The 27,646-nt window shown below is 39.9% G+C and overlaps 1 protein-coding gene across 1 annotated transcript; it reads left to right on the forward strand.

The window, feature by feature from the left end:
- The first annotated feature begins 4,976 nt into the window (after positions 1-4,976).
- olfml2a (olfactomedin-like 2A) lies at positions 4,977-27,646 on the forward strand. The gene is made up of 8 exons (XM_054611061.1): positions 4,977-5,218; positions 14,329-14,592; positions 15,477-15,584; positions 16,149-16,325; positions 17,289-17,535; positions 20,876-21,175; positions 22,151-22,336; positions 25,053-27,646. Exons 1-8 carry the CDS (start codon positions 5,150-5,152, stop codon positions 25,655-25,657), a joined length of 1,956 nt encoding a protein of 651 aa, XP_054467036.1. The 5' UTR covers positions 4,977-5,149; the 3' UTR covers positions 25,658-27,646.

Raw genomic sequence — 27,646 nt, forward strand, 5'->3', positions numbered from 1 at the left:
TGCCTCAGAGGGCTTTACAATCTGTACACATGCGACATCCTCTGTCCCGGAACCCTCACATCGGCACAAGAAAAACTCCCTTTAATGGTTCCATGGAGAGAACAAAAAGGGCGGGACTAACTGGACATCCCTGCCTGTTACCCCTATAGAGACGAAAAGATCTTGAGGTAATCCCATTAGTAATAATCCTTGCTTTGGGGGACTTGTAGAGTGATTTTATCAGATCAGTAAACACAGCGCCGAAACCAAATTTATCCAAAACACGAAATACATATGGCCATTTGTCCATGTCAAAGGCATTCTCAGCGCCAAGTATCACTGCCACACTTTATTTTTATGAGCAAAGTGGATTATGTTAAATAATCACCTTAAATTATTAGATGACAGTCTATTGATTATAAAGCCTGTTTGATCCGGATTGACCAGTAGAGGTAGATGTATCTATAACCTTTTAGATATCATTTTAGTAACCAATTTATAATCTGTGTTAAGGAGAGAGATTGGTCTATAAGAGCACATTTTAGAGGGTCTTTCCCCTCTTTATAATAAATATGTAAATAGTCGTAATAATAGCTTGGGCAAAAGAGTCTGGAAGTGTGATACAAGAACATCTAATTACAAATTTGCCTCATAGGGCTTTACAATCTGTACATATGCAACATCCTCTGTCCCAGATCCCTCACATCGGCACAGGAAAAACTCCCCTAAAACCTTTAACAGGGAGAAAAAAGGAAGAAACCTATGGGAGAGCGACATAGGAGGGATCCTTCTCCCAGGATGGACAGAAATGCAATAGATGTCATGTGTACAGAATGAACAACATAACAGAGTTACAACACATTCAATGTATATCACATAAATGATTCATATAATCGCGGTAGTAAGCAGAGTAACGAAGGAAAAAATTAAGACTACTTATAATAAAAGCAGCAATGACTATAGTAGAATTAAAATAATGATATAGGGAATAGTAATAGTAATGTGACTAATAATAATAATAATAATCGAAGTGGCAGTAGGTGTCAGCCGGGTCACAGCAGGAGGCACGGCCACGGTCCAGGTACCACAACGATTCATGGAAACCTGCGAGGCGAGAAAGCACGAAGACTCCAGGGTAGAAGCAAAGCCAACAAGCGTAATAGTGCAGAGAATAATAATAGTAATGTGACTAATAATAATAGTGGTAGTAGCAGTGGGTGTCAGCAGGGCCACAGCAGGAGGCACAATCACAGTCCAGATATAACCCCGATTCATGGAAACCTGCAAGGCGCGAAAGCACAAGGACTCCGGGGAAGAAGCAAAGTCAGTAATGTGTATAAAAAGGAGAGTAATACATAAAGATGGAGAGAGAGAAGAGGAGAGAGGAGCTCAGTGTATCCTAGGTAGTCGCCTGGCTGTCTAGGCATATAGCAGCATATCTAGAGGCTGGACCAAGGCGAACCAGAACCAGCCCTAACTATAAGTGCTATCAAAAAGGAAGGTCTTAAGCCTACTCTTAAAAGTGGTAAGTGTGTCTGCCCCCCGGACTGAAACTGGAACCTGGTTCCAGAGAAGACATCATCCACCCGAGACTTATTGGTAGATAATGATTTGATAGCTTCTGTCAACTCCAGACGGTCTTTGTCTTCATCTGACAAGCATGGTAAGTTAACTGAGGCAAGAAATTTGTCTATTTTTGATAGATCCCCATTTGATTGGGAAGTATAAAGGTCCATATAGTATTTTTAAAAGGTATCATTAATTTCGATGGGATTATAGATATCTCATTAGAGGGTGTCTCAATGGCATTAATTGTTTGCTTGCTTTCTTCAGCTTTAAGTTGCCATGCCAATACTTTCTGTGCTTTCTTTGGAAGTTCATAGTGTCTTAGTTTTGACCTGGTAATTGCTCTCTCTGCTTGGTATGCATTCATAATATTATATTTAAATTTTAGATGAACCAATTCTCAATACAAGTCTTTAGTCGGAGCTCTTTGATATGATTTCTCAAGCGTGCAAATTCCATATTCAAGAATATCGAGTTCGGCACTGTGTTTTTTCTGCAAACCTTTTGTGTAGGAGATAATTAGTCCTCTCAGATAGGCCTTCAGTGCATCCCAAAAAATAAATGTGCTAGGAGCAGAGATTTTGTTTGTTAAGGTGAAGTAGTTAATTTGCCCTCTAATAAATGTACAGAATTTGAGCTGTTTTAAAAGAGTGGGCTTAAGTCTCCATCTGTATGATCCAGTTACCCTTTCAGAGATGGAGATGGATAGCACCAAAGGCGAATGATCACTTGGTAATCTTGGGAGATATTCGGTATCCAACACTCTGTGAAATATTTGAGCAGATATCAAAAAATGATCTATACGGGTATGCGTGTCATGTGGGTGCGAGTAAAACGAATAGTCCCTGTCTTGTGTGTGCATCTGTCTCCAAGCATCAATCAAATTTAGGTCCTCATGTCAGAGATTGTGGATCCTTGGTAAGAGGGGTGGTTTTGTGGGAGGATCTATTAAGCACTGTATCCAAACAAAATTAAAATCCCCTCCCACCAAAAGCCACCCGGATGCTTGAGTGATCTGGAGAAAAACATTTGGAATAAATGGGTGGTCATCAAAATTGGGTGCATAAATATTAATTAAAGTCCAATTTTCCGAGTACATTTGACCTTGCACCAAAACAAACCTACCTGATGGGTCAAATATAATTTTAGTAACATTGAACGGGACATTGTTGCCTATTAATATTGCTGTGCCTCTTGCTTTAGAATTAAAAGATGAGGCAAAAACTTGACCAATCCATTCTCGTTTCAATTTTTTATGCTTGCCGTCTGTCAGATGTGTTTCTTGTAAAAAAAGAATGTCCCCTTTAAGTGTCTTGAGATAAGTACAGACGCTTCTCCTCTTGATTCGGCTATTCAAGCCTTTTGTATGAAATATCACAAATTTCAATGGGCTTATCATGGGTTTAATTTCCAATGGATAGTGGCAAGATGATTAAGCCCTTCATGTGAATAATCGATTAAGGTGTCATTATAAATAGAGATTTAGTGATCCAAAAAAAGAAAGATTTGTAGATACCTTGACTTGCATATGCGTACAATTATTATGGATCAAAGAGTAGTTGGGTTGAAAGGATGTAGTGGGATCTTGTGGTGAGGTTGCAGATTGCAATCAACTGTCAAAAAGCAAATCTGAAACACTGAGGACTCGTCATGAACACACAAACACACATAAGTTAAGTCAAAATCTACTTTGGTGTTTTTTTTGCCTCTACATACATTCCCACACAATTTTATCCTTATTATTATTGTTATTATTATTATTATTATTATTATTATTATTATTATTATTATTATTATTATTATTATTATTATTATATGCTACTTAGTTTGAAACATTCAAAAAGTACAAGCATCACTATTGTCATTATTGTTGTGACCAGTAATGGTTCTCGTCGAGGTCTTCTTGGTCCGTACTGTAACAGCAGAGCACACCCATCAAAGGACTTCTTAAGAGCAGGTCAGGATTTCAGATCAAGCTCATTCTAATATAACGAAAAGACAACAATTCTTAGTTTCAGTTGATTATAAACTCATGAAAACAAAGTTATGAATATGAAATTCCATTTCTGCTAATGACTCTCCCTAAATCCTACACATTGGTCTTTTAAAGCTGTTGTATGTCACATGGCATCTTTAACCAACATTTCTTGGGAATTTAAGAAAAGTGATGATCTCTTGGCTGTGTAGTATAATTCAGAACTATATACAAAAATAACCAAATTTGTAATAATTGTAATATTCTTTAAACACAGCGCTGCTAACAACATGTAAACCCTGGTAATCTAAATTGTGAAGATTGAGAAAAATAATCTAATGATTGTTATGGTTTCTCTTCAAACATATAATTGCATATAATTTATAGAGAAGTTGAGAAATAAAATGAGGATAAACTGTAACTGCTATTGACACAGATGAGCCCCTGGCCCCAACGACTCCTGGGCCCCCAGAAGCCCCAGGCTCATCTGTGTCAACTGGTTTGTGCTCATTAAATAAAAGATGTGTTTGGTAATATTCACTGCTAAAGCATAAATATTAATTTACATAGTAAATGCATTGTTGTAAGGTTAGTTGTGTGTTATTAACTGACCTTGAGGCCCTGTCTGGGAGAGCACCCCTGTTTCGAGATCTAATTGGTTTGGTAATGTTCGGTTTTGTTGCGAGGATATATGTTGCCTGAATTATTATGTTTACACTGACTACACAGCAAACCTGGAGCCGGTATTCCAGCATAGAGAAACGACACATTGCACAGCAACTTGGAGAAACAGTGCCTCAGCAGCTACATAGTCCCCTGAGACCTCCCTTATAGGTTAAGCATGCAGGTTTTTGTGATATGTTTGACATTCCGTTTCCATTAACAATGCAAGTAATTCGTCTGCTGTAGGTCTGTGGCTGCATGTTCTGCATTTCAGTCGCTGACAACCGTGACATCTCAAAAGGTACTCAAAAGTTTGGCATTGGAGTTTCAAAATGATAGTTGGCCAGCTGATGGCGCCAAAAGCCCTTCAAACTTCTGATGGGTGCTGTGCTTTCGTTCCCACTTTTACACTTACACATTGTGACGCTATTCAACGTGATGTACTTTATTATGTGCACTGAATTAAACCTGTCCAATAAATGAATAATATCATTTAAATATGTATAGAATTGTACAAGAGACTTGTTATTGTTATGAACATATATACATTATGATATATCATCCCGATCGATATTATTATTATTATTATTATTATTATTATTATTATTATTATTATTATTATTATTATTATCATTATTATTATTATCCCGTACGGACAGAATACGGTACTACTGTGTTGCTGTGTAAACCACTCCCATCAGTGGAGGACAGATGATGACAGATGGAGCGCGCGCTGTGCGTCTCTGCTGAAAACGGAGCGCGCGGTGCAGAGAGTGCGCACTCCTCAGCACACACTAACATCCATACAGTCATACAGACAGGCGGACGGAACCATACTATATCACCCTCCCTGTGTGAAAAGGAAATGGAGTTGAAATAAGTGCGTTACTTCACTACTGGACTGGATGCAGTGACTGTCGCTTCAGATTCTGAACTTCACGACCAGAAACACACTCAGGAGAGAAAATGTGGAGATACACCAACTTGTTCGCCTGCCTGCTGGTTTTGTGTAAGGATGCGTCTTCACAGAACAAGGTAAGCAAAGAGACACAACAAGTGTAAGTTTTATTTCGTGTTTCAAGATTTACATATTGCATTGCTGTTTAGAGTCACTACTGGGGAATAGTTCATCACTGTATATTCCATCATTACAGTATCCCACTCTTATTGTGCTCAACGTCCCCTCATTTGTGTCATGGTGCCTCTGCCTCTGACAAATAAGAGACTTGACCAACATTTCCCAAAAGCCAGACATTTCAAGTTTCTGTCTAAAGCAGACTGATGGTTCAGGCTATGTATTATTTTTTTTTCCGATTCAAGGTAATCCTCCCAATGAGGGCTTTTGTGTGACACCAGTCACAATGGGTTTATGTGATGATACCTCCTGTGTGTGACCAGCAGAGTGTGGGAGGGATGGCACCCAGTGGGGTAACAGTAATATGTGGCTGCCCTTGTTTGTACAGCTGCTGGACTCCGGTAACCCCTCACTCTCCCTCAACCTAATCCCACTCTACACACTCACACACACACTGCCAGAAGATAACATGCATGTACAGTACATATTATAAGACCAGAGGCTTTGTTGTACATGTATGGCCAAGTATGGTGTGTGACTAAACAACTGTCTGCTCTGGATACAATCCAAATAAGTGAGTGAGTGCAGAGTAAACGCCCCATAGTAGTAGTTGTGATAGGGATAGTTGTATTTTTAGTAGGAGTAGCAGCAGTACAACTAATTACAACAGTGATAGTAGTTAGTGTTAGTAGTAGTAAAAGTATTTATACTATGTGTCTGGTTTGGTTGATGCAATGAAGGACATCTTAATGCTTACAATGATCATTTAGACAACCCTGTTCTTCCAACTGTGTGGCAACAGTTTAAGTTTGCCCCTATTTGGTTTCTACATGACGATGATACTGAGCAAAAAAACACAGCTCCTCAAAGAAATAGTTAAGAACCTGACTCAACCCCTTTCCAACACCTTTGGGATGAACTGGAACACGGACTGTGAGCCTGACGTGATCACCAAACATCAGTGTTGGATCTCACTGATGATGTGTCTGAATGGGGGCAAACTCCTGCAGAGGGGTTTCAACATCTGGTACATAATGTGAAATCTAAAGCTCAGCGTGCCCTGTTACAGTCCATCCAGGCACCTTTATTGCGTGTCACCTAGAGAGGTTCCGATGTCAGATTGCTGACATTTTACTAACTCCCGCTAATGTTATATTCTCTGCCTGCACCTGCCCGATCGGACCTAAGATAAAAAAAAAAAAATTGTTATGCAACAAAAATAAAAAATATTCATATTAATGGTTGATTCAATAATTAAGTTACATAAGCATCAGTTCAGGTGAAGAGTTAAAGGCATCTTAAGGTTTTATAGTAAATCCTTTGTTTGTTTGTTTTTGTTTGAAATCACTACATATTTCTCCTCACAACACCATCATGCAGCAGTGGCACAGCTCCAGTCTTGTGGCCAATGGAGACGCCCAGTCAAAGTCTGTGTCCTCAAACTAGTGGCACTGACATTAATTAGGGCATGGAGGGCACCAGAGGGTGGCGTGGGAAGCAGTGCATTCACCTGCTCCGGTTTCTGGTTGTAAACAACCCCGAGGACAATCGGTGCAGGGTCAACTGGGGGCTGGTCAGGAGGAAACTGCAGCCTGGGGATGCTCAGTTGGCCTGACTGAAAGAGCCTACAGCAGCAGAGACAGGGCTCGATGATTAGGGTCACCTACAGGTGCTGGAAGGTGGCTTGTAGCCGTAGATGATTGCCTCGGTGTTCATGAACCAACATTTTGTCATGCCATGTTATGCCAACATCGGGGATGTCTCATCTTGATGAAGAGTCAACATTATCAGTCTGCTGAGAGTCAAGTCGCTCTGTTTGTGGTTGAAACAAAGCTGCAAGCTGTTGGACATGAGAGAGACTTATACCTCATTCACACTGGCCAATGACCCGTGAAAAACCCGCTTTCGGTGTCAGTGTGAATAGGTCAACATTCACCATAAGACCCAGGTGCACGGCTTGCCTATGACCGGGCCTTACACGGGTCTGACTTTGCTTGGCTTTGGTACAAGATGAACATAAGGATGTTGTATTTTAGGCTGTACTCCTGAATAGATTGTGGGGATGACTTTGATCTCCCTCACACATGATTTTGACTGGTCTTGATCAAAAACATTACATGAACTAAATTAAAGTTACGCAGTTAATCCACTTGGATACCAAAATCACAGTGAGTGTGCTGTGCAAAAATTCAATTTATTTTGATCCGTGTAATTAAGGGTTCTTTTCTCCCAAAAATCTGATCTCAAGCCATTACAACACAGCGTTGTTTTTATTACAGACTGTTTATTTATTTATTTAGTTAATTACCAAGGACAGTGCACATTAAAATTAACGGAGCGTGAGGACCTGAGAGAACCTGAATATGAGCATGATATGTCCCCTTTAATCAACATTTCAGTGTCCATCTCTATGCAAATGTGCCAGAGTTAGCTCATGAGCTATTTCTACTTAGCACATCTTTTTCTCTGGCTTATATGGGTTCACATAGTTCCAGACGTTTTCTGTCTATGCAGATCCCTTAATCCTGGATTTATGATCACAGATATGTTTCAAATTTAGTTTGTCTCTTATCTGCAGTGTGTGTCCTAATTCTTGTATGGTCTTTGTAAAGTCTCAAAGGCACCATCTCCATGGGGACCTTAACCTTTCACAGACCTGGGCCCTTGAGTTCTGTTGTAGTCCACTTACAAACATGTATGAGAAAATGAATGTCATACATAAGGTCATTCGATTAAAATGACAACATTAAACCCTCAAATACCCTTTGTGCACATCAAGTGAGCAACTATAAACTCATGCAAAAAGAATGTTCTCTTCAATCCCCAAAAGCAGTGTAAGAGAGTAGCAGCTCTAACGTTTCGAAATGAAAACAACATATTATCAGGTCTTTCTTATCAGGCCTGCTGGTTGCCTTCAAACTGCACCTTGCTAAAATAATTGTTTATAATACAATGATGTTTTGTGAAATAATTATTTTAAATAATTATTTAAAAATATAAGAATTCTAAGTTATTGTAGTTTAAAAATTATGACAGGAGAATTGGAGAAAATGCAATAACCGAAATCTTAGAATCTTCGTGAAAATTGCATAAATCAGGTTTAAGAAGAAATGTTATTTTAAGAACAGTTGATGAATGTTCTCGGTTGTTGATAGCAGCACCCAGACCAGCCACTTCTCCACACAGGTCCTTTAGAGAAGTGGAGGACTATCTTACAAACAGGCTTAAAAGTTGTGATATAGATGCAGATCAGATAATGTACTGTAGCTGCAGTGAAAACAAAATATGTGCAAATTTTTTAATATGAATATATTGGACCAAAGTCCCCTCACTCAGACACAAATTTAAACTATTATATTTTTCAACCGTTGGAAGTCTTTGAAATGAAATGTTATTTAATGTTATATAATGTAATTATTTTTTTGTCGTTGTTTTCTTAATAAATGGAGCAGAGCATCTTTCACTGATCATTGATAACCTCTGCAGCTTGGTAACATCTGCTGTACAAAATCATCTGGAGAAAACACATTGGCAATATCTATCATTCCACACGTCGTTGAGGTCACCAGACACACCAACAATTAGTGTTTCTTTGTGCTTGTGAATGGATTCTTATAGCATGTGGATTCCATTAAGGAGTTGTATTGGCAGCTTGATTTGTATTTGTTTTCAGAGGATTTTCACCCTCAAAGCAGACCGATGATTGTATTGTTGGGAAATAAAGCGAATGGCAGTTAATACTGTTTAATCATTTTCCAAAGTTCTGTCATCTTACTGTGACTAGACAGGAACTTTCACACAACTAATCCATTTATTCATTTGATCATAGGAATTTCATAAAGGTCAATATGTATTAGCCTTTTGGTCGTTTTTGGTGATGATGTGCTGTGAAGACTGGAAGGCTCATGTGTCGGGACATAAACAGACTCAGCAAGAATGTAGATATGTACCCGCAAAAGCAGCAAGTGCTTGATACCCTTTGTGTTCACCCTATTAACATCCCTGTGCTAATGCCTGTGTTGTTGTTTATAGTCTGAGCCACTGACCTCATGGTTCATCTCCAGACTGAAGGCTGTCATAGAATCCCCCCCTTTGTACCAAGTTAATCTTTACAGCGGCAAAGTAAGACTTTTTATCATGAGCGTCGCTAATTAGAGACTCTTTGGACTGGAATGTGGACCCTGGTTTTGGTCCTGAGTACCCTTGACAGGAGATGATGTGGATTTTCATCCTAGTCCATCCTTTAAAATCACAAGCTGAATGGATTTAAGTTTGATTAGAGCTGCTTTTTTGTGCATTTGTGGAAAAATAGATCAAAAAGCAAAGAGTGTGTGTGTTGTGTTTGAAGGTTGGATCAGGATACATGCACCGCTTGCCTTTCTCACCACACAGTTGTCCCAGTGATTAGCCCAGCTGGCTAAGCACTAAAAGGGGAGGATATGCTTGTTTTCATGAACAAGGCTGCAGATACAGTGCTACTGAAACACTGACCCTCATGCAAAAACTGCTCATACTGAATCTGACATGGCTCACTAGTATGAGCCCACTGTACAAAAAAAGAAAGAGAGAGTTAAGATAAGAATATCAAAATGTTGATGCTTGAAGGCCAATGACTTTAACTAACAAATGCAGTAGCCATTGTGTAACATATCTTGTGTATTTAGCAATCCTGAGCACAATAGGGGTTTCACTTCATCACTGTCAGGGAGAGTTAGCTGTTAAAGGCTGCAGCGGCTGATCTAATAGAGCTCCTTTCTTCCCATTGTGCAGACATGAGTTCATGTTTGAGCTGTGTTCTTTTTGACCTGAAACTTGACTGCACTTGAGAGGTCAAAGCCAAAGACTCAAAGCTGTAAGCATGCGTTAAATACTCTTACTCTTAATTATTAGCACTCTTAATTGTGTTGCCTGTTCTCATGCTGGTAGGTCAGCTTGGCATGAGATGCCGGACGGTCAGTTAGTCAAACCAGCACATGTGATTTGACAGGAGGAGGAGGCAGCTGCTCCGATTGGCAAAATGATTTAGATGTATTTTGATAAAATGCAGTAAATCCTGCGAGATAATGATTTAGTCCTTCTTGACGAGACAAAACGTGAAGCACCAAAGTAAATCTGGCTGGAATTTTTCTGACTTCTCCAACTTAAAGCAACTTAAGCTGATGTTGCTATGGCTGGGCTTGAACAATGCAGCTCAGCAGGGCTGTAGGAAGAGCCTCTGCTGAAGACGTTTAATCTGCTAATCCACTCTGTTTTCATGTGGCTGGAGGATTTGTCAACCTGCTGCCTTTTCGCTTGACATGGGTCAAGATTGGCCCGGCTCTGCACACAGGAGTCCTGCCCTATACCAGACCCCCTCCCAGTACGTCTGCAGTAATGGAGGGGAAAGCCCCCCCATCACTTAGCCTGCATTCCATCACTAATGAGCCCCCACCACCTCCACCTCGTCCACTCCCCCACTTTACATTCAAAAGACTTCCTAAACTGTTAAAGTTCTAACTACGGTATGTTGTTAAATAAAAAACGGGACCTAATCTCAAAGCAAACATTCTTACTGCCTACTTCACCCTTTGTTTCTTTCACAGCCATGGACGGGGAGTTGCTGCACATGTTCATAATATTCCCTGTCATGTATTGTTTATTGTTATTTTGTCCATCATCTTTAAAGGGATACAATAGGAATTGAACATTTCACGTCTAGAGTTTTGAATGACTCCTGAGAGACAGATTTTAAATATAATGGTCAGAATGGATGCAGTCGTGGCCGAGGTATCCTGACTTTTAGCCCGGAGTATGTGTCAAGCTCAAAAAATGCTGGATCCTACATCTCCCATAATGCAACAGGTCATCATGATAGGTTTTTTTCAGGCTTAACAATGCTCCTCCTGAGCCACAAATGATATGCTTCAAAGACTGAGTAGTACTCGACATAACTAGTAATTAGACCTACATTTGTAAAATGGGGATTGCCTTTATTGTAGAAGGGGTCTTTCAATCAACATGTTGCTCAATTAATGTACACAACATCAACTGCTGTACCATTCAGCCTGGTCTCACTAAATGGCGTATGAATAACACACCAGTCATTTCACTTGCTTTCACAATGCCATTCTTGTCTTTGGGGTGTCATCACAGCAGTTAGTCTGTACTGACTGCACTGAAAACCCATCTCCATGGATATGCTACGCTCAGAGAGAGTGACATAGAATAATGAGGGATGATCGAACCCTGTGTGAAACAAAAAGTCTTCTGACTTGATGTTACTTTAGAGACGTTTGTGACCGATTTCCCGTTCGTATGTTATGTCATTTACACAAGAATTTGATGTAGTTCATGTACATATTCTATACCAAACCATTATGCTTTTCCTAACACAAAAAGTCTGTAAAATGTCAGAGGATAGTGACAAATGTTTATTCCGTATCAGTGTCAGTGATGTATTCAAATGACAAACAGTCCCAATACCCACATATATCTAGTTAACAATGACAATGACCAATGAGACACTATAACAAAAGCTTTTGGGGCTTTTTTGTTTGAAATACGCTGTTCTGACACAACCAGGAGGATTTTCTATTTCAGTTAAACCTCTTTAAATCTTTGACTCAAGGTTTCTACAAATGTATTCTTCATATTTGAGAGGACTACCTCCTGCCTTCAGTCATATGAGGACAGGATTAAAGCACATTAATGAGTAATCTCTGTTTTGCAGAACTCCATCTCTGATCAAAGTGATACCACATGTGCGCCCATCCTAAATCTCACCATGAGAGATGACGGTCCAGACCTCCTCCACCACATGGTCCAACTCCAAATGCGCACACACACTGAACGGAATGAATGATACCAACCTAGTGCAATGAACAGAACAATGCTACTACGAAAAGCTGCATTGATATGCACTTGACCCATACCAACCTGTGCACTCCCAACTCATCACTACCGACTTGGTCAGTGTCCCTCGGCGTCTGATACCCACGCAGAGGCCCTCTTTGGCGTCTGTATGAGACACATGGGGCTTTCAAATAACTCAAATGTAAACACATGCCATTATTAGACGTTCAGGGCAACTGACTTTCTCATAAAGCCTGAGAAAGTCTGTGCTTGAGGATAGACGGGTCAGAGAGAAGAAGAATTTTCTCATAGACCTCCATACAGTCAGATTTCTTTTTTAACCAGAGGAGTCGACCCCTATTGGTCAGTAGAAATAATTCTGCTTAAAGGCACTTCTACATTTACTTCACTTTTCAGAACCAGAGGTCGCTTCTTGATAGATTAGTTGAAGTTGAAATGCTTTTGCATCCTCTCATCACCCACATCTACATCTTCTCTTCCATGCACACTGCCCAGGACAAATTTGCGTCCCATTGTGTCTTTGCCATTGGCATTATATGGAACTGTTGCTACACATGTAACCTACAAGGGTTCGGTCTCCTGAACTAGCCCACCCTCCACTCTGAAATTAGGGGAGATGGATTGACCAACTCTGCTCCCAGCAGACCACATGACACATGACAATAAAAACACTGTGCAATAATAGTTAAAATAGTTTTTTTTCTGTCTGTAAATATTATATTTCAGTTATTGTGTTTTTCTACTGTTTTTATTGCTTATTTATAATACTTGTTTTTTTATTTTTATTTTTTATTTTTCATTTTTTATTTTTATCTTGTCTTTCTTTACTATGTCTCTTGTGTGCACTTTAACTCTATGCTGCTGTAAGCCTGCAAATTTCCCCGCTGCGGGACTAATAAAGGATTATCTTATCTTATCTTATCTTATCTTATCTTATCTTATCTTATCTTATCTTATCTTGTAATGGACAAAGTGGAGAAATTCACAGAGTTCCCAGCAGACCTCACTCTGCCAAATGAAGCTCTAGCGCAAGTTCAGACAGGAAGACAATACTCTCGTATGCTTAGTCTTGTAGTTTATTTCTCATACATCTGCCATTCTCTCCTCACACATGCTCACTCATGTTTTCCTCGCTGTCATTGTTCAGGGGTGTCAATCACGATATCAGCTGTTTAGATCAGCTGGTCTCCTCCATCCAATAGCACAGCGACATCATTACATGGTTAGCCTATCATCTTGCTGCTGTCTCTTTTAAATATGACTGTCTCTTTACCTTCAGTATGTTCATGCTGCTGCTACGCACCCCTCCACCTCCCCGTCTCCTCCCAATCTTTGCAGATTCATCAGCTTCATCAACTCATCATTCTACCAGCCTCATCAGCCACCACCACCACCACCACCATCTGGACTGCACAGGGGGGTTTATCTTGCTGGTGCTCAGGGCAGACAACCCTCGATAACAAATCTCCCTGTAGAGTCCAAACGCCAAAGACTCTGTCAAGACTTTATCATCACATATCATCTGTTAATAATAAACGATTATCTTTCCTCATTTGAATGGTCTCTCCTGATTGAACTCACCATAACCACCTGAACATCTGACATTATTAACATGAACAAATGTGCAGTAAATCTGTGCAGTTCATTTAAGTATGGAAGCTATCTCCAGTGTTTGCTAGTTTGCATTTGTTTCATGTAGGGTAAGTGTGGAATGTCAGCTCAGGCTGCCATGCATTGCTTCCTGTTTATTAAGTAAGCCTGTCAGAGCTCTGTCATCATACATGGCAGCCAAAAGCCCAATGACTTATGTTTGTCTTTGAGGCTTTCAGCTGAGTCACACCTGCTAACGTTCAAAGTAGGGGAAGCTTGTGGCTATTTTTCAAGATCACTTTCCTTCCCTTTCTATTGTTTGCCTGTAAAAAAAAACAGGTTCATGTCCCATGGAAGACCAACGGGGGTTAGACTAATGGAATAGATGACATTTTATGGGTTTGGATAAATATACAGTACTATCCAGGTCTTTGATATCCAAGTCTGATGTTTTACATTCTTCCTCAGCCCTAAATAGTAAAAGACAATAAAGACACTTTTCCTCTACATTTAAGAGTTAATTATGTGCAAAAATGAAAAGAAGAGAATGGCGAAAACACAAATAAGTCTCAAAATACCTTTTTTCTTTTGATTTGAAAGTGTGAAAATTCACAATTCTGTCTTCCAGATCTTTGGGGAGACTGAGCCGGTCAGAATGACGTCAGAGGGCTCAGACTGCCGCTGTAAGTGCATCATGCGACCTCTGAGCAAGGATGCTTGCCAGCGTCTGCGGAGCGGCAGCGTACGCGTGGAGGACTTCTACACGGTGGAGACAGTCAGCTCCGGGTCCGACTGTAAGTGCTCATGCACGGCCCCTCCGTCCTCCCTCAACCCTTGTGAGAATGAGTGGAAGATGGAGAAGCTGAAGAAACAGGCCCCAGAGCTACTAAAGGTGAGGAGATGAATATTGATGTGATCATAGCAACTTTCAAAGGATTCTGATGGATCAGTTTTTGTTTGGACAATATTACACAATATTATAAATGTTATATATATATATATATATATATATATATTATATTCATTTGCATAGTCTGTTAGTTACTTTCAGCTTTTAAGTACTCATTGTCAGAATTTTTGGTAGCAATCTCTCTGATGTCCCTGTCTATAATGCATTATAACCCTGTTTATAACGCATTATGATCACTTGTATTTTGTTGGTTGTACAGTACAAGCAATTTGAAGACATCAGAAATTGTAATTATTCAAGTATGAAAATAATGAATGGCTGCAGCCCCACAAAGGATAAAAGAAGTCCACTTTCATTTCACTCAGTGTGCTTGTAAAATAGAACTTAAAGAAAAGCAATGAAAGGAAACGTTCCTCCAGTCTAGAAGGTAATTCTTCAACTCTGTGTGACCTGGCCATAGTTGTATGTCATCAGACATCTTTTGTGAGCACGCCAGCACACCTCTGCACATACCTAGAGCACACTTTCATTTTTCACAGGCAGGAGAAGCACGCTATGTACCATATGAAACAAAAGGCAGCTCCAGATGTCTGACTCCACTTTAAACTTTAAGCTAAGCCAATACATCTCTGAAGGAAATGATTACATTTAAAAGGAAAGGTCTAAAATCATTAAGACAGACTCTGAATGAACCCCAGACTGAAAGCATTCAGTGTGGATGTCAATAGTGTTAATCAGAGAAATGTTTTGCGAGGGCACTTTAAGCTATTACTGCCGTTGAATAGAGGCACATAAAGCTGTCAGGTTTGTGCTCAGGAGTTGGTGAGTAACGCTAGTTCTTCTCCTTTTATGGCATGAATGACCAGCTCCAATCTATGGTGGACCTCCTGGAGGGAACACTTTACAGCATGGATCTAATGAAGGTCCACTCCTACATCAACAAGGTGGTGTCTCAAATGAGCACCCTGGAAGAGGTAGGAAAGCACCTAAACTTATGCATTTCCTCATATCATTATAATTTTGGATGCACCAACCCGAAATTAAACATTGCTTTACTAACTTTGTGAAACAAAAGTAAATTGAATATATTTATATAAATATATCGAATTGTTATATATCATAAAAAAATACAATCAGCTGTGTGGAGTTTGCATGTTCTCTCTCTCTGTGAGCGTAGGTTCCCTTTGGGTTCTCCGGCTTTCTGTATCAGGGTGTTGGCTGCCTTTCGCCCAATGTCAGCTGAGATTGGCTCGAGCCCCCCGTGTCCCTTACTTAAGTTTACAAATAATGGATGGATGGTATAAAATCTTCAAAGGTAACAGGAATTACAATTCCTTTTTAATGCAGAAATTAACAGGAAATACAATTCCATTATATAATGATAACGATACCCGATCCAGCTATTTAAGTCAATTGGTGCATCCTTAATTATAATCATAGGGTTTCCCAGAGACAGGTTTTTTAAGGCTGTTTGTGTGAGTACAAGCCTTTTTCATGATTATATCATGATTGCTGTAAATAATGACGTTATCTTGCAGACAATCAAGACGAACCTTACGCGAGAGAATGAATTTGTTCGAGACAGCATGATGAGCCTCACCAACCAGTTTAAGCGATATGAGAACTACTCCAACGTTATGATGAGCATCAAGAAGGAGATCTCCAGCCTCAGCCTACAGCTGCTACAGAAAGACTCCTCTGAGAGCAAAGCACAGGTTCCAAAAAACACTTTCTGCACTCTTGTATACACATGGTAGCATTAGAGCAACTATGACATTGTAGTACTTTTAGTAGTAGCACTACTAGAAGTACGTGTAGTATTAGTAGTTTTAAGATACACAGTGCATTACAGGCATTGCTGTAGTACTCAGATGTTTTCTATTATCGCAGACATGTCTCTGTGTAGTGGGTGTCTTGATTCACCTGTCTTGCTTTTTGCCCCTGGCCTCAACTATTACAGTTGTAAGTCTTAGCTTGTATATACAATAATATGATTATATATAATATCTTTTTTTTAAAAGTTGTTATCACAACTTTAGCAAATAAAGGAACATTTAGAGACAATTAAGCTGTTAAACCAAATGAAAAGCTTAATCCAAAAAAACGCACTGAGGGATCACAGTTGCAACGCAGCTCAATCTCCCAACAGTTTGGACTTTGTTGGTTGGTTGCAACCTGTTCTCACTCCAAACTGAAATACCAATGCTGTCCCCTCTAGTGCCACTTTTGGACGTGTGAAAATGTAGGTTTAGAAAGTTTAGGTATATGACTTTGTTAGGTTTCGGCAGCAAAAGCAAATTAAGTATTAATAATCTATATTAAGCATGTTAGTAACATAACATCCTTTGTGGACTTTAAGGCTCGTTAAAGCATGTCAGTTGTCCCTAGAAAAAAATGTTGAGGTCCGGTTTACATGGGCCGGTTCGTCTCGTACAGACACTACGTTGTGGCTCACTGCGTTGGTATGGAACACCGAGAGGCACTGACCAAGCATCAGTATCTGACGAGTTGATAGTGAGAACGGGTTCTGTTAGTACGGCTGCAACAGTGATGCATTTGGTCAAGTAGTAATATTCTAAGTAGCAGTACTAGAAATAATAATAATGGCACCATTATTAGCACTACTTGTAATGCCAATATTACCAAGTGTCATGTTTACCAGAGTGTCATGTTTACAGGGCACTAATGGTGATAAAACAAAAGAGGCTGTGAAAACACCCAACAAAAAGAACCCTGCAGCCAAACTTTCACCCAAACCGCCCAAAGAAAAGGTTGTAAAGCCCAAGAAGGAGGTCATCAAACCTGGGAAGCCGGCCAAGCCTGACCCTACAGCCAGAGCCAAGGTGGTTGGCCACCAGCCTGGCGTGGTGAGGGGCATCACATACTACAAGGCTGCCAAGACCGATGAGGATGAGCACAGAGGAGGTGAGCGTTTACAGCTGGGCCGGGACACTGTATACTCTAGTGGTGTGTTCATAGAGAGTCACGCACTCTGAGCTAAAGCAAACATTGTATTCGTACTTTAGCTGAGTCTGCGCTCCCATCTGTGTGTGATCATCTGTGAGAAATCCACTGTGGGCTTTGAAAATGATCCAAATTTGTTTCTTCAGCAATCTAATCTAACCCCACATGACATTTTGCTGGATCAGGATCAGCCAGCAGCCAGCGGTGTCATAGAGCCAGAGGGTAGATCTTTATTAGCTGGATTTAGTTTTCAATTGAGGACAATATAAAGCTTTCCTAAGAATGTTGTTTTACAGTGAGATAAGGCTCTAATTGTGTTGCAGATTTGACACTTACTTGAAAGGCAACAAAACAGGGAATCCATCGCTACGTGGCAAACAAGATCCCCTCAAGATTTATTTCACTGTTGTTTTAAGCAAAGCTGATGTAGTCAGCGCAGGATGGATTGCCGGTGCGCTTTCAGCAGGCAGGAAATCCAAATCTTTTATTGACAAAATAGATGGAGCTGATGGAATGCTGTCTCAATGGAGCGCTGCCATGTTCATGACATGCCTCAGCTTCACTCCTCACAACAATGTGTGGGGACCCTCACCAAGGCAGAAAAAACATTTCCTTCCAATCCTCTTTTAGTCTAGTTGAGTGAATAGGTATGCTGCGTTTGCACAGGGCACACGCACATAATGCTGTCAGACCGTGTGTTCTGCCACCTATCTGAACCTCAGCCAGCCCAGCCGCCCTTTTCAAATCACTGAAACCAGTCGGCTGCATTTCCATAATCTGGCAAAGAGCAGGATGCAGGAACTTTTAATCATCCAGGCCATGTTGATACACCTTAATGCTTTTTTCTGTAATGCCTCTCTTCAAATCTAGTGACACACATCGTACTGGGAGTTTCCCAGTATAACGTTAGTTCTCTACTAATGGCCACTGAGCAACTGGGTTGAAGTTCAGTGAAGGAAATTCTAAACACTCACTTAACCTGCCTACACTCGTTTTCTATCACAAACCTTTTATCAGTAACAATAAATGTATCTAGACAACTAACTGTTTTCAACAAGAACTGTAAGATTAAGATGGAGGCATTTGTAGCAAATGAGGATCTTGCAAAGGTCCTTGCAAAGTCTGACAACGTTGCCCAACCACTGCGTAGTAATTCAGAGCTATTCCGATACCATTTTTTCCTACCATTATTTCCTTCGCCAATATTAGACCGATTAAAGGGGTCTTTGATCGGTCTGATATTGGTAACAAAAGTAGAACAGTGTGTGTCCCCTCTGCTTTACAGATGGATGACCTGCCGTTACAATTATCTGCTCTGTCCTCTTTCACGTAGTCTCCACATAGAGCCATTAGCTACACTCAACCAGAAGTACCACGGTTTTAACAGATGTGTTTCTTTAGTTTGGTCTGGCAATGAGAATTACATTTAATTACCGGTACAATTCAAAACTCTTTGATTATCTTAAAAGACTTAATGGCTCTTGTTATAAAAAAAAGATTATCGTTTCTACTCCGTGATCAGGTCCACGTGTTCAGTCAGTACGCTTCTCGGTCAGATGCACTGCTGTGATCTATTAACATCTGTCTGGCAGCACAGGACATCAGAGTCTGAAGACCATAAGGAGAGCAGACTTTTCCTTTGCTAAGATTGTATTTAAATGAGCCTGCTGTCTTTTTTACAGCAGAACACACGTGACTATAGAAGGCTGAAACAAAAAACAAAGAAGGTGGTGTTTGACAAATATGGGTTTTGATTTAAAAAGAATGCCACTTTTCTTAAAGATGACAGTATTCAGTGTTTTATCCCAGGCATCTACAACAGTGTTAACACCATCCAGGACACTAAAGGCTTCACTGGGATTAACCCCAGTGAGCATGTTTCTGTTTAAAGATGTGTAAAAGATGTCTATGGTCACCGCTGAAAAGGTTCAAAATTGGTTCAAAAGTGGAAAGCTTTTCACAGACTATTCCAAGATGTTCATATAACGTTCAACTTTGTTCAAAATTATTTTAATAACAAGTCGTAATTTTAGACCCTAACTTAGAAACCACATCCAAATTTCACAGTACAAAGACAGAATTGCAAATCCCAGATAAATATGGTCTAAATAGAACATTCAATAAGTATTAAAATAGTTGGTGAAAAAATGTTCAAGTTTGACCCAGTTTTGAACATCTTTTTACCATAAATGTTTTTTAAACACCATTTAAATATAAAAGTGCTCACTGTAAAAGTAGTAGTAATTTACAAAGTTAGTCATTCTAACACATCAACAGTTTCCACTTACAGGACAAACAAAACCATGTGACACAGGTTACAAGTATTTATTGAGCTACAATTTATACATAGCATGAACAATTTTCTTTCAATTTAATTGCAATTAAATAAAAAAATACATTTTTGGTTGACGGTGCAAATGATAACAAAATCTCCTTTTCCTTCCTCAAATATTTTGTCAAAGTCACCCTGGAGCCGGTTTCTGATGGTCTGCCATATAAGAGGTGGACATCTGTAAAAAGTATCAGAAATAAATATTATATCAGGAAATGATGAAAGTCCATCAATTGCGATTTGGCATTCACAACTCTTAGTCTATACACCTGTAACTTTCCATTTGAAAGCCTTAGATATAATGCAATCAATTTAGGTTGCAGCTGTAATAACATTCTAAAGCATCTAACTCCCATTTCTGTTGAAAGACCTCAGTATTCTCAATCAATACACCAGTTTAAGCTAATAGATAGCAGAACAGGCCGGGTTAGGAAAGAAAGATGAGAAAGGCGTTCAGGGAAGAGGAAGGAAGTTAGTGTTTTCTATGTCCTGTACACAGCACACCATGTCTCCTGCTGTTGACGAAATATACTGTATGTACTGTACAGTGAATGAAAGGTTTAAAAACCTGTTTTAAAAGACATTTGAAAGACAAGTTGGAGACAATTTCCCTGAACACTACTGGATCACACTGCCCCAATGTAACCATCAGCTACAAAGAACAAGAAGTGGCTTGTCCAGTATTACTGTCTTCTATCACTAATCAGACTCAGGCAAAACATCCCATCATTCTCACAACATTTCCACAAAGCTTTTGTCAGTGGCCCTTAGCTTCAAACTTGATGCTATAGGGTACCCCAGTTTAGCCTTACATTTTAGGTTTACTTAATCAACAAAACTCCATGGTTAGTTATGGGAAAAGATCCATCTTGGAATCTGAGAAAAGCCATCTGTTGTGATTTGAATGAATTCAAACGTTTTATAATCTCTAATATCTTCTCTATCTATCCCCTGCTCCGCCCCCCCAAGACAATGTCAGAACGTTCACAGTCCATCATATCACGGAAAACCAGTCAGAGGATGGAGGAGCTGAAATGGTTCTAGAAACCATGGAGGCCACCGTTGCTGAACCCACTGCCACCATTGCTCTTCCCACCACTACAACTACTACTACCACCACCACGACTACTGCCACTACAACTAGCACCACTACTGCACCCACCACTACCACCACACAAAATTCACCAGCATCTGAAAGACCAGCTCCGACCATTGTGCTGGTACTGGACAACTCCAACAACAACAGTCGGCCCAGTCTCCACAGAGCAGGTATGTGCTAAATGCCCCTCTGTGATTAAGGCTACATCCACTTACATATACTTAGTTACAAGGCTGCAGGTCTTACTCTACCTCTGTCTCACACACACATCAATTTACTTTAAAAATGTACACTTACAAATCAAAGTTGTACTAGATTATGGGTCAAGCAATTAGGTCAACACACGTTTCTCACTTGTTTACTTGGCTTTGTTGCTGTTTGTCCTCACACTCGTAGCTCTGCTGGGTGGCCAAAATCCCTGCCGTACTGGAGAGTATTTATGGGTTTTTTTGTTTCCGTTACAGTTTCAGTTTCATTGTGAACTTCAAAATAGTTGTGCAGAACAAAAATAAACATTGATAAGGAAAAGGAAAGTCCTCTGTTTTATGTCCATCGCTCTCCTCATAGCCATATACTGGGATTTCAAACGTCATCGCTGGACATGCAGCTCGTCAATCGATCCAATAATAGCTTGTTTCCTTCGCATGTAGGCAGTAGTAGCATAATGAAAATGGAGAATTTGATTGCACAACAGCTGCTTGTATAGACTACAAGGTCAGCAACGCCTGTAATCCGTTATCCATATTGAATTTAACCACTAATAGTCAATCAATGACCAACACTGTTGTTGTTTGTTTTCTTCCGGTAGCTTCACGAATCAGGCAAGGACACTTTGTGACTGCTAAGACCCAATCATGCAAAGAATGCGGTTGTGCAACCCAGGAGTTCTCAAACTACCCTGTTAGTTAGAAAACTAACACCTAAAGATATGTGTATTAAAACGAAAAACGTAGTGTGGATTTTGCCAAAGCTCAGTATTGTGTCACAGGCTGTGACTGCAGTGACATAGGCCAATTTAGCAGCAGAACAGCCTGTAGGTTCACTCTGCCAAGAAATGTACAAGTGTGAAATCAATTTAAGCCCATGGTAATACAAGTAATTATCTTACATGTGTACACGTTGAATGTTCTGCTTGTTTCTTCCAGGGAAGATCCTAAACTGTGAAGGGACTCTAGCATCCATTGACCAGCCAGAGAAGCAGCACAGTTATGGGCGCAATGAGGGAGCCTGGATGAAGGATCCCCTGGCTAAAGATTCCAAAATCTATGTCACTAACTATTACTATGGTAACAACTTGGTGGAGTTCCGCAACCTGGATAACTTCAAGCAAGGTGTGCTTCAAATACGTCTTTTTCCAATGTCCCATTTACCCACCATAATCCATATTTGTGTTTGATCCCAGGGATTAACAGTACTTACGACATAGATAAGATTTAGGTTTTGACTCTGAGTCCTAAAATCATGAACCTTTATAGTCTGAAACGCACATTAACTTTTCCCCCCATTCAAAAAGCCACGAGGAGCCAGGTTGCATGTGCATTTGCTGTCTGCATTCCCTTCCTATTTGATGTTCATCAGAGCCTTTTGAAAATGCAATATACCTACTTAGTAAACATACATTTCCATGGTCAAAAGACAAGAATAATCAAATGAATAGCTATAGTTAAGGAGCCAAAATGATCCTCGTCTACCCTTAACTATGGCTCGAACATTTACAGAGACCTAGTGGGAGCCCTTTTGACTGACTCCTTTTTGCTCGCTCACAAATTTGTACTCATAATACTGATCAAACTTAAACACTATTTGTTACCCCATCTAATCCATTTAGAACAACACCAGCAGACCAAAGCAATAGAACATTTGCTCTCTGATCAAAAATAACCATATCTGTCCTTAACTGAAGACTTACTGAAAGCCTGTGTTAATAAAGATAAAGTGACACTACAGGAAGCAAACTCTGGTTTAGCTAGCCCAAGATGTAGGGCTAAGGGATGCCGTAATAATAGATGAAGCATTGTAAATTGTTGAACACCAATATATTTGGATTAAACATCATTTTTACATTATATTTTGTGGTTTTGGGTGGGTTAGCAACTACCTAAGAGGTTTTAATTTAGTGTTTACCGACTGACACAAAGCTTGATTTTTACATATTTTTCATCATCTAACTCAAACACCATTATCGACCCAATACATTGATCTAACTAGAGAATCACCCGGTTAGAATGTATAGCTGTGTTTTCTTTAATAACATGATGACATTGATTCATGTTGATTGTCCAATGAGCTCTGTGAGACTGATGAGATCTCTGGAATGTAGGTCTTAGTTGTTTCATGGCTCCAGTGGGTGGGAAAATCAACTTCTTCCACATCCAAATCAACTGAGGAATTGGATTACGCTCTCTAAGAGAGTTAAGATGATCACCCCTCGTAGGACTTGGCTTGTTGATCTAGATGTGTTTGGACAATGGGCTTTCTAAATGCACTTACATACGAAAGGTCCTGCAGTGTGGTGAGCTCACAGCTGTGTGCGGATGACTAGGTATTTGGAGTGGCGGTGATGCCTGCTGTTCCCTGACATGTGCTCTGGCCTTTCCTTTGAACTAGGCACAGCAGAGAGGGATTAAGAGTGTGGGCTGGCCTTATGGGTGGGGATGGGAGGTCGGCTTCTACTGCACGTTGTTTTTGTCCTTCACTGGGCTTTCCATTTATTATCATTATCTAAATCAGACTTCCTGAGGTTGGAAGGTTATGATAGCAGATAGGATGTGATTAGGAAATGACACCTATAGTACAGTTTGTTCAGGAGTTCGTCCCTGAACAAACTGTGTCACTGTCACATGAAGCAAGTGTACACAGTCTGGTATTGTAAAAACATTGTCATTGGTGCTATGAAGTGCATCATATCAGCTTGTACACACACTGCTGAATGTTTCCAACTCACAATAAGTAATGGATATTGTATATATATATATGCACAACAGGACAGCAGAGGGGTGTTGAACATCCTGAAGTTGGCTTTCTTTATTTTGCAACAATGACCAGCATGCTAGATATGATCATGCTAACTGCATGGCTGGCTGTCGACCAAACACATTTATAATTTTAAATGTTTTTAAATTATTTTATTCCAAGCCTAATTTACACAATTCGGCCCCAGCACTGTCTGAAAGAGTTGTTTTTTCCAAGTCATTGCTCAAGGAATCCCAAGCAATTTGCATATCAGCTGCACGTCTTGCAGACCTGAACTTTTGAATAGCATTTGAGCATTTTCCTTTCATAGTTGCATTAATAGTTTTAGTGTTAGCTAAAACAATGCTCTTTCCATTCATGGGTCTAATAATTGAATATTCAAATATCCACATTTAAAAAGTGTGGATTAGCATGATGCAGCAGTACAGGTTGTTGTGAGTCGATTTACAGAAATGGAAAGCGTTTAGTTAGCTCTTTCTAGTAACTGCTAGTGTACCTTCCATGCTGACTGAAAAATGGTATTGGTGGGATGAATATATTGCTCACAACTAATCAGTTAGGGCAAATCAAACAAATGACTGCCCCTCCAAACCATAAATATGCTAACAAAGTGAATACGGATAAATTACGGCAATTCAGGCAAGTTACATCATGGGTAAACAGTGAGTCCTCAGTCCAAATTTTGAATCTACAGCTTAGCTAAATAAGTTATTTTTGATACAAGGTGTCAATCAGCAAAACCAGCAGGACTTCTTAACTGTGGAGTAATCTGGTCATGGACTGTGGAATAGCATGGACATGGTGCGATGTCTGCCATATGTTTATGAAGGAATATTAGGGGAGGTGCAAAAATGTCAACTTGTTCCTGCTGCACTCCAAAAGTTGGCGAAATAAGGTAAATACAGTGTGACATTTCTTGGAGCCACAATGTTGCAGCCACTGGTGATCACAGATACTTCCACATGGGCAATTGCATCAGGGGTGAAACAGTGGTCTGTTTTGTGCAACAGAATGTGTTCATTGGCAAATAATAATAGATAAGTAAAGCTAATGTTATATTCTTGTTTATCATAGGCCGATGGAGCAACCTCTTCAAACTGCCTTACAACTGGATAGGCACAGGCCATGTGGTTTATAATGGAGCTTTCTACTACAACAGAGCCTTCACCAAGAACATCATCAAGTATGATCTGAGGATGCGATATGTGGCATCCTGGACACTGCTGCATGACGTGGTTTACGAGGACACCACCCCCTGGAAATGGAGGGGCCACTCGGACATTGACTTTGCAGTGGACGAAAGCGGCCTGTGGGTGATCTACCCTTCCATGGACTACGACTACAGCCAACAAGAGGTGATTGTCATCAGTAAACTGGATCCTGGAGACCTGTCGTTGAAAAAGGAAACAACCTGGAGGACGGGTCTCAAGCGGAACTCCTACGGAAACTGCTTCATCATCTGTGGTGTCTTGTACGCTGTTAATGTATACAACCAAAAGGAAGGGGAGGTGAACTTTGCTTATGACACCCACACCAACACTGAAGCCATTCCACGCCTGCCCTTCACCAACGAGTACTCCTACACGACCCAGATTGACTACAACCCCAAGGAGAAGGTTTTGTATGCCTGGGACAATGGCCATCAGCTCACTTATCGGGTAAACTTTGTCGACCAGTGAGCTCAGCTAGTTTGTGCTGCAGCTCACTGTAGGCCTGCCAGTGTGGCACCTAAACAGAAAGATGCAGCCATATTGGACTCAGGAGAAAGGATGAACCTACGCAAGCCTTCCAATACCAATGCACGCTATTCAAACAGCTGACCTCACAGTGTACCAAACATACATCATGCCTCGAGATGTGGCTGTACAATATATCAATAGAATGGACAACCTACAGTGAAAATAATCTCAAAGGTTGAGTTACGGCTCATTGGGCAGGTCTTGGAAAATCATAGAGACTTCTTTATATGTTCATTTATGACTTGTCAGCTGGCTGGCTAACTAGCAGACGTATAGATAGCTATACAAGGATTGTTTAAAATAGGCATATCATATTAACACATTATGGTGGATTTTGTATCCAATAACTGTTTAACTTAATTTGGGCACCTGAGTGATGTAATGAAAAAGACATCAACATGTCAGAACTAATGTAACAACTACTAACTAATTACTTATTTACAATATTTGAGATGCCATTTTCAGGTGTAATTGGGCTCTAATAGGGAAAGTGTCAGATTAAAATGGCATAGCCATAATAATCTGCATGAATGTGATTGGACGTTCCCAGTCAGCTGGTAGATAAGGAGCTGATGAATGAGCCAGTGATGGAGTAGCATTAATAAAAAAAGCTGATGCTGATCAGCTAATGCAAGTGTGACTTCAGTGCCCTACCTTAGTGCTGCGCTCTACTTCTCAATAGTTTTCTTTAAACTATCCTCTAGTTGGAGGAAGTGCAGCATAATAAATGTGCATTTACCTTCAGTATTATCTTCAGCCACATTTGCTGTCACTTGGTTTGAGAATGAGTTCTCAGTTAAGATAACACAATTAACTAGCTAACCTATTAGCTAATATAACACGGCTAGATTTACCAACCATCATCAGGATTCCTAAAGTGCGATACCCTGTGTTTTCTTTTTGCCTTTTAAGTGGGCATAAAATATTTCTACACAGCTTGTGTTATTTGGCTCCACCTGCAAACATTTAACTGAACCAATGAGATATGTTCTGCCTCCACAGTAGTTCTCCTTCTGGGAAATGTTTTTAAAGCTAAACTATCAGCTGTTGTTTCACTTTCCTATATACTCCATCCTATCTCCAAGCACTTTGATGGTGAATCTGCTTCTATTGTTATTCCGGCCTCATAATGATTTCTGTCTCTTTACCATTGACGTTTTTAAGGGAATGTTTTAAATATAGCATGAACTCAAAAAACAAAACATAAACACAAATGTCTGTTTTTTTAAATATATTTACATGAATTCATTTGACAAAATGATACAACCTTTTCTTTCTTATTTCAATGCATTCTTTAATTTCTATGTTGTATTAAAATATGCAGTTTTCACCATTGTTAATATCATTAGCATTACCACTACATTTGTCGTAAGTATTTGAACATGTTGTTAATACAAAAGGTGCACTGCACTGCTGTGCAGTTTCAATAATGGATATAAATCTTAAATGTTTTTGTTTTGGACAATGACTGACAGTACTGTGTAAGGCCAAAACGTTCTCCCTCTCAACCTCGTCATTTGTCAATTTCTGATTGTCACATTCATACACTATTTTCTCAAATAAACATACAAACCTTGGTTAGCTTTAGGCAACAAAACAACCTAGTTAGGCATATGAAAAGAGGGTTGTTTGGTTTAAAATAAGTAGGTTTGTTGGATAACTAAGCAGCCTATGTCCAGGTAGAGTGCCTTAGTTTGACGCAAAAGGCCACTGACCAAGCTGCAGTTTTTTTGACGAGTTGGTGGTGAAACGGGTTGGTGAGGCACATAATTGGAATGGTAAGCTTTAAAACACATGAGCTAACTTTTCCAGCACTTTGTAGTGTTGTTTTGGAGTCGTACAGCATTAATGATTCACAACCACATTATTGAGCTTGTTTTTGAACTATCAGGAGTGTTTTGTAAGTAAAAAGGCATGCTGATTCCAATA

The sequence above is a fragment of the Anoplopoma fimbria genome, chromosome 13 (assembly GCF_027596085.1).
Source record: "Anoplopoma fimbria isolate UVic2021 breed Golden Eagle Sablefish chromosome 13, Afim_UVic_2022, whole genome shotgun sequence".
Classification (NCBI taxonomy): domain Eukaryota; kingdom Metazoa; phylum Chordata; class Actinopteri; order Perciformes; family Anoplopomatidae; genus Anoplopoma; species Anoplopoma fimbria.

Bases quoted from the DNA above. Each gene is read 5' to 3' on its own strand.
- olfml2a (XM_054611061.1), top strand. From the start codon at position 5,150: ATGTGGAGATACACCAACTTGTTCGCCTGCCTGCTGGTTTTGTGTAAG. The intron at 5,219-14,328 runs GTAAGCAAAGAG...TCTGTCTTCCAG, and splicing joins ATGCGTCTTCACAGAACAAG to ATCTTTGGGGAGACTGAGCC. The intron at 17,536-20,875 runs GTGAGCGTTTAC...CGCCCCCCCAAG, and splicing joins TGAGGATGAGCACAGAGGAG to ACAATGTCAGAACGTTCACA.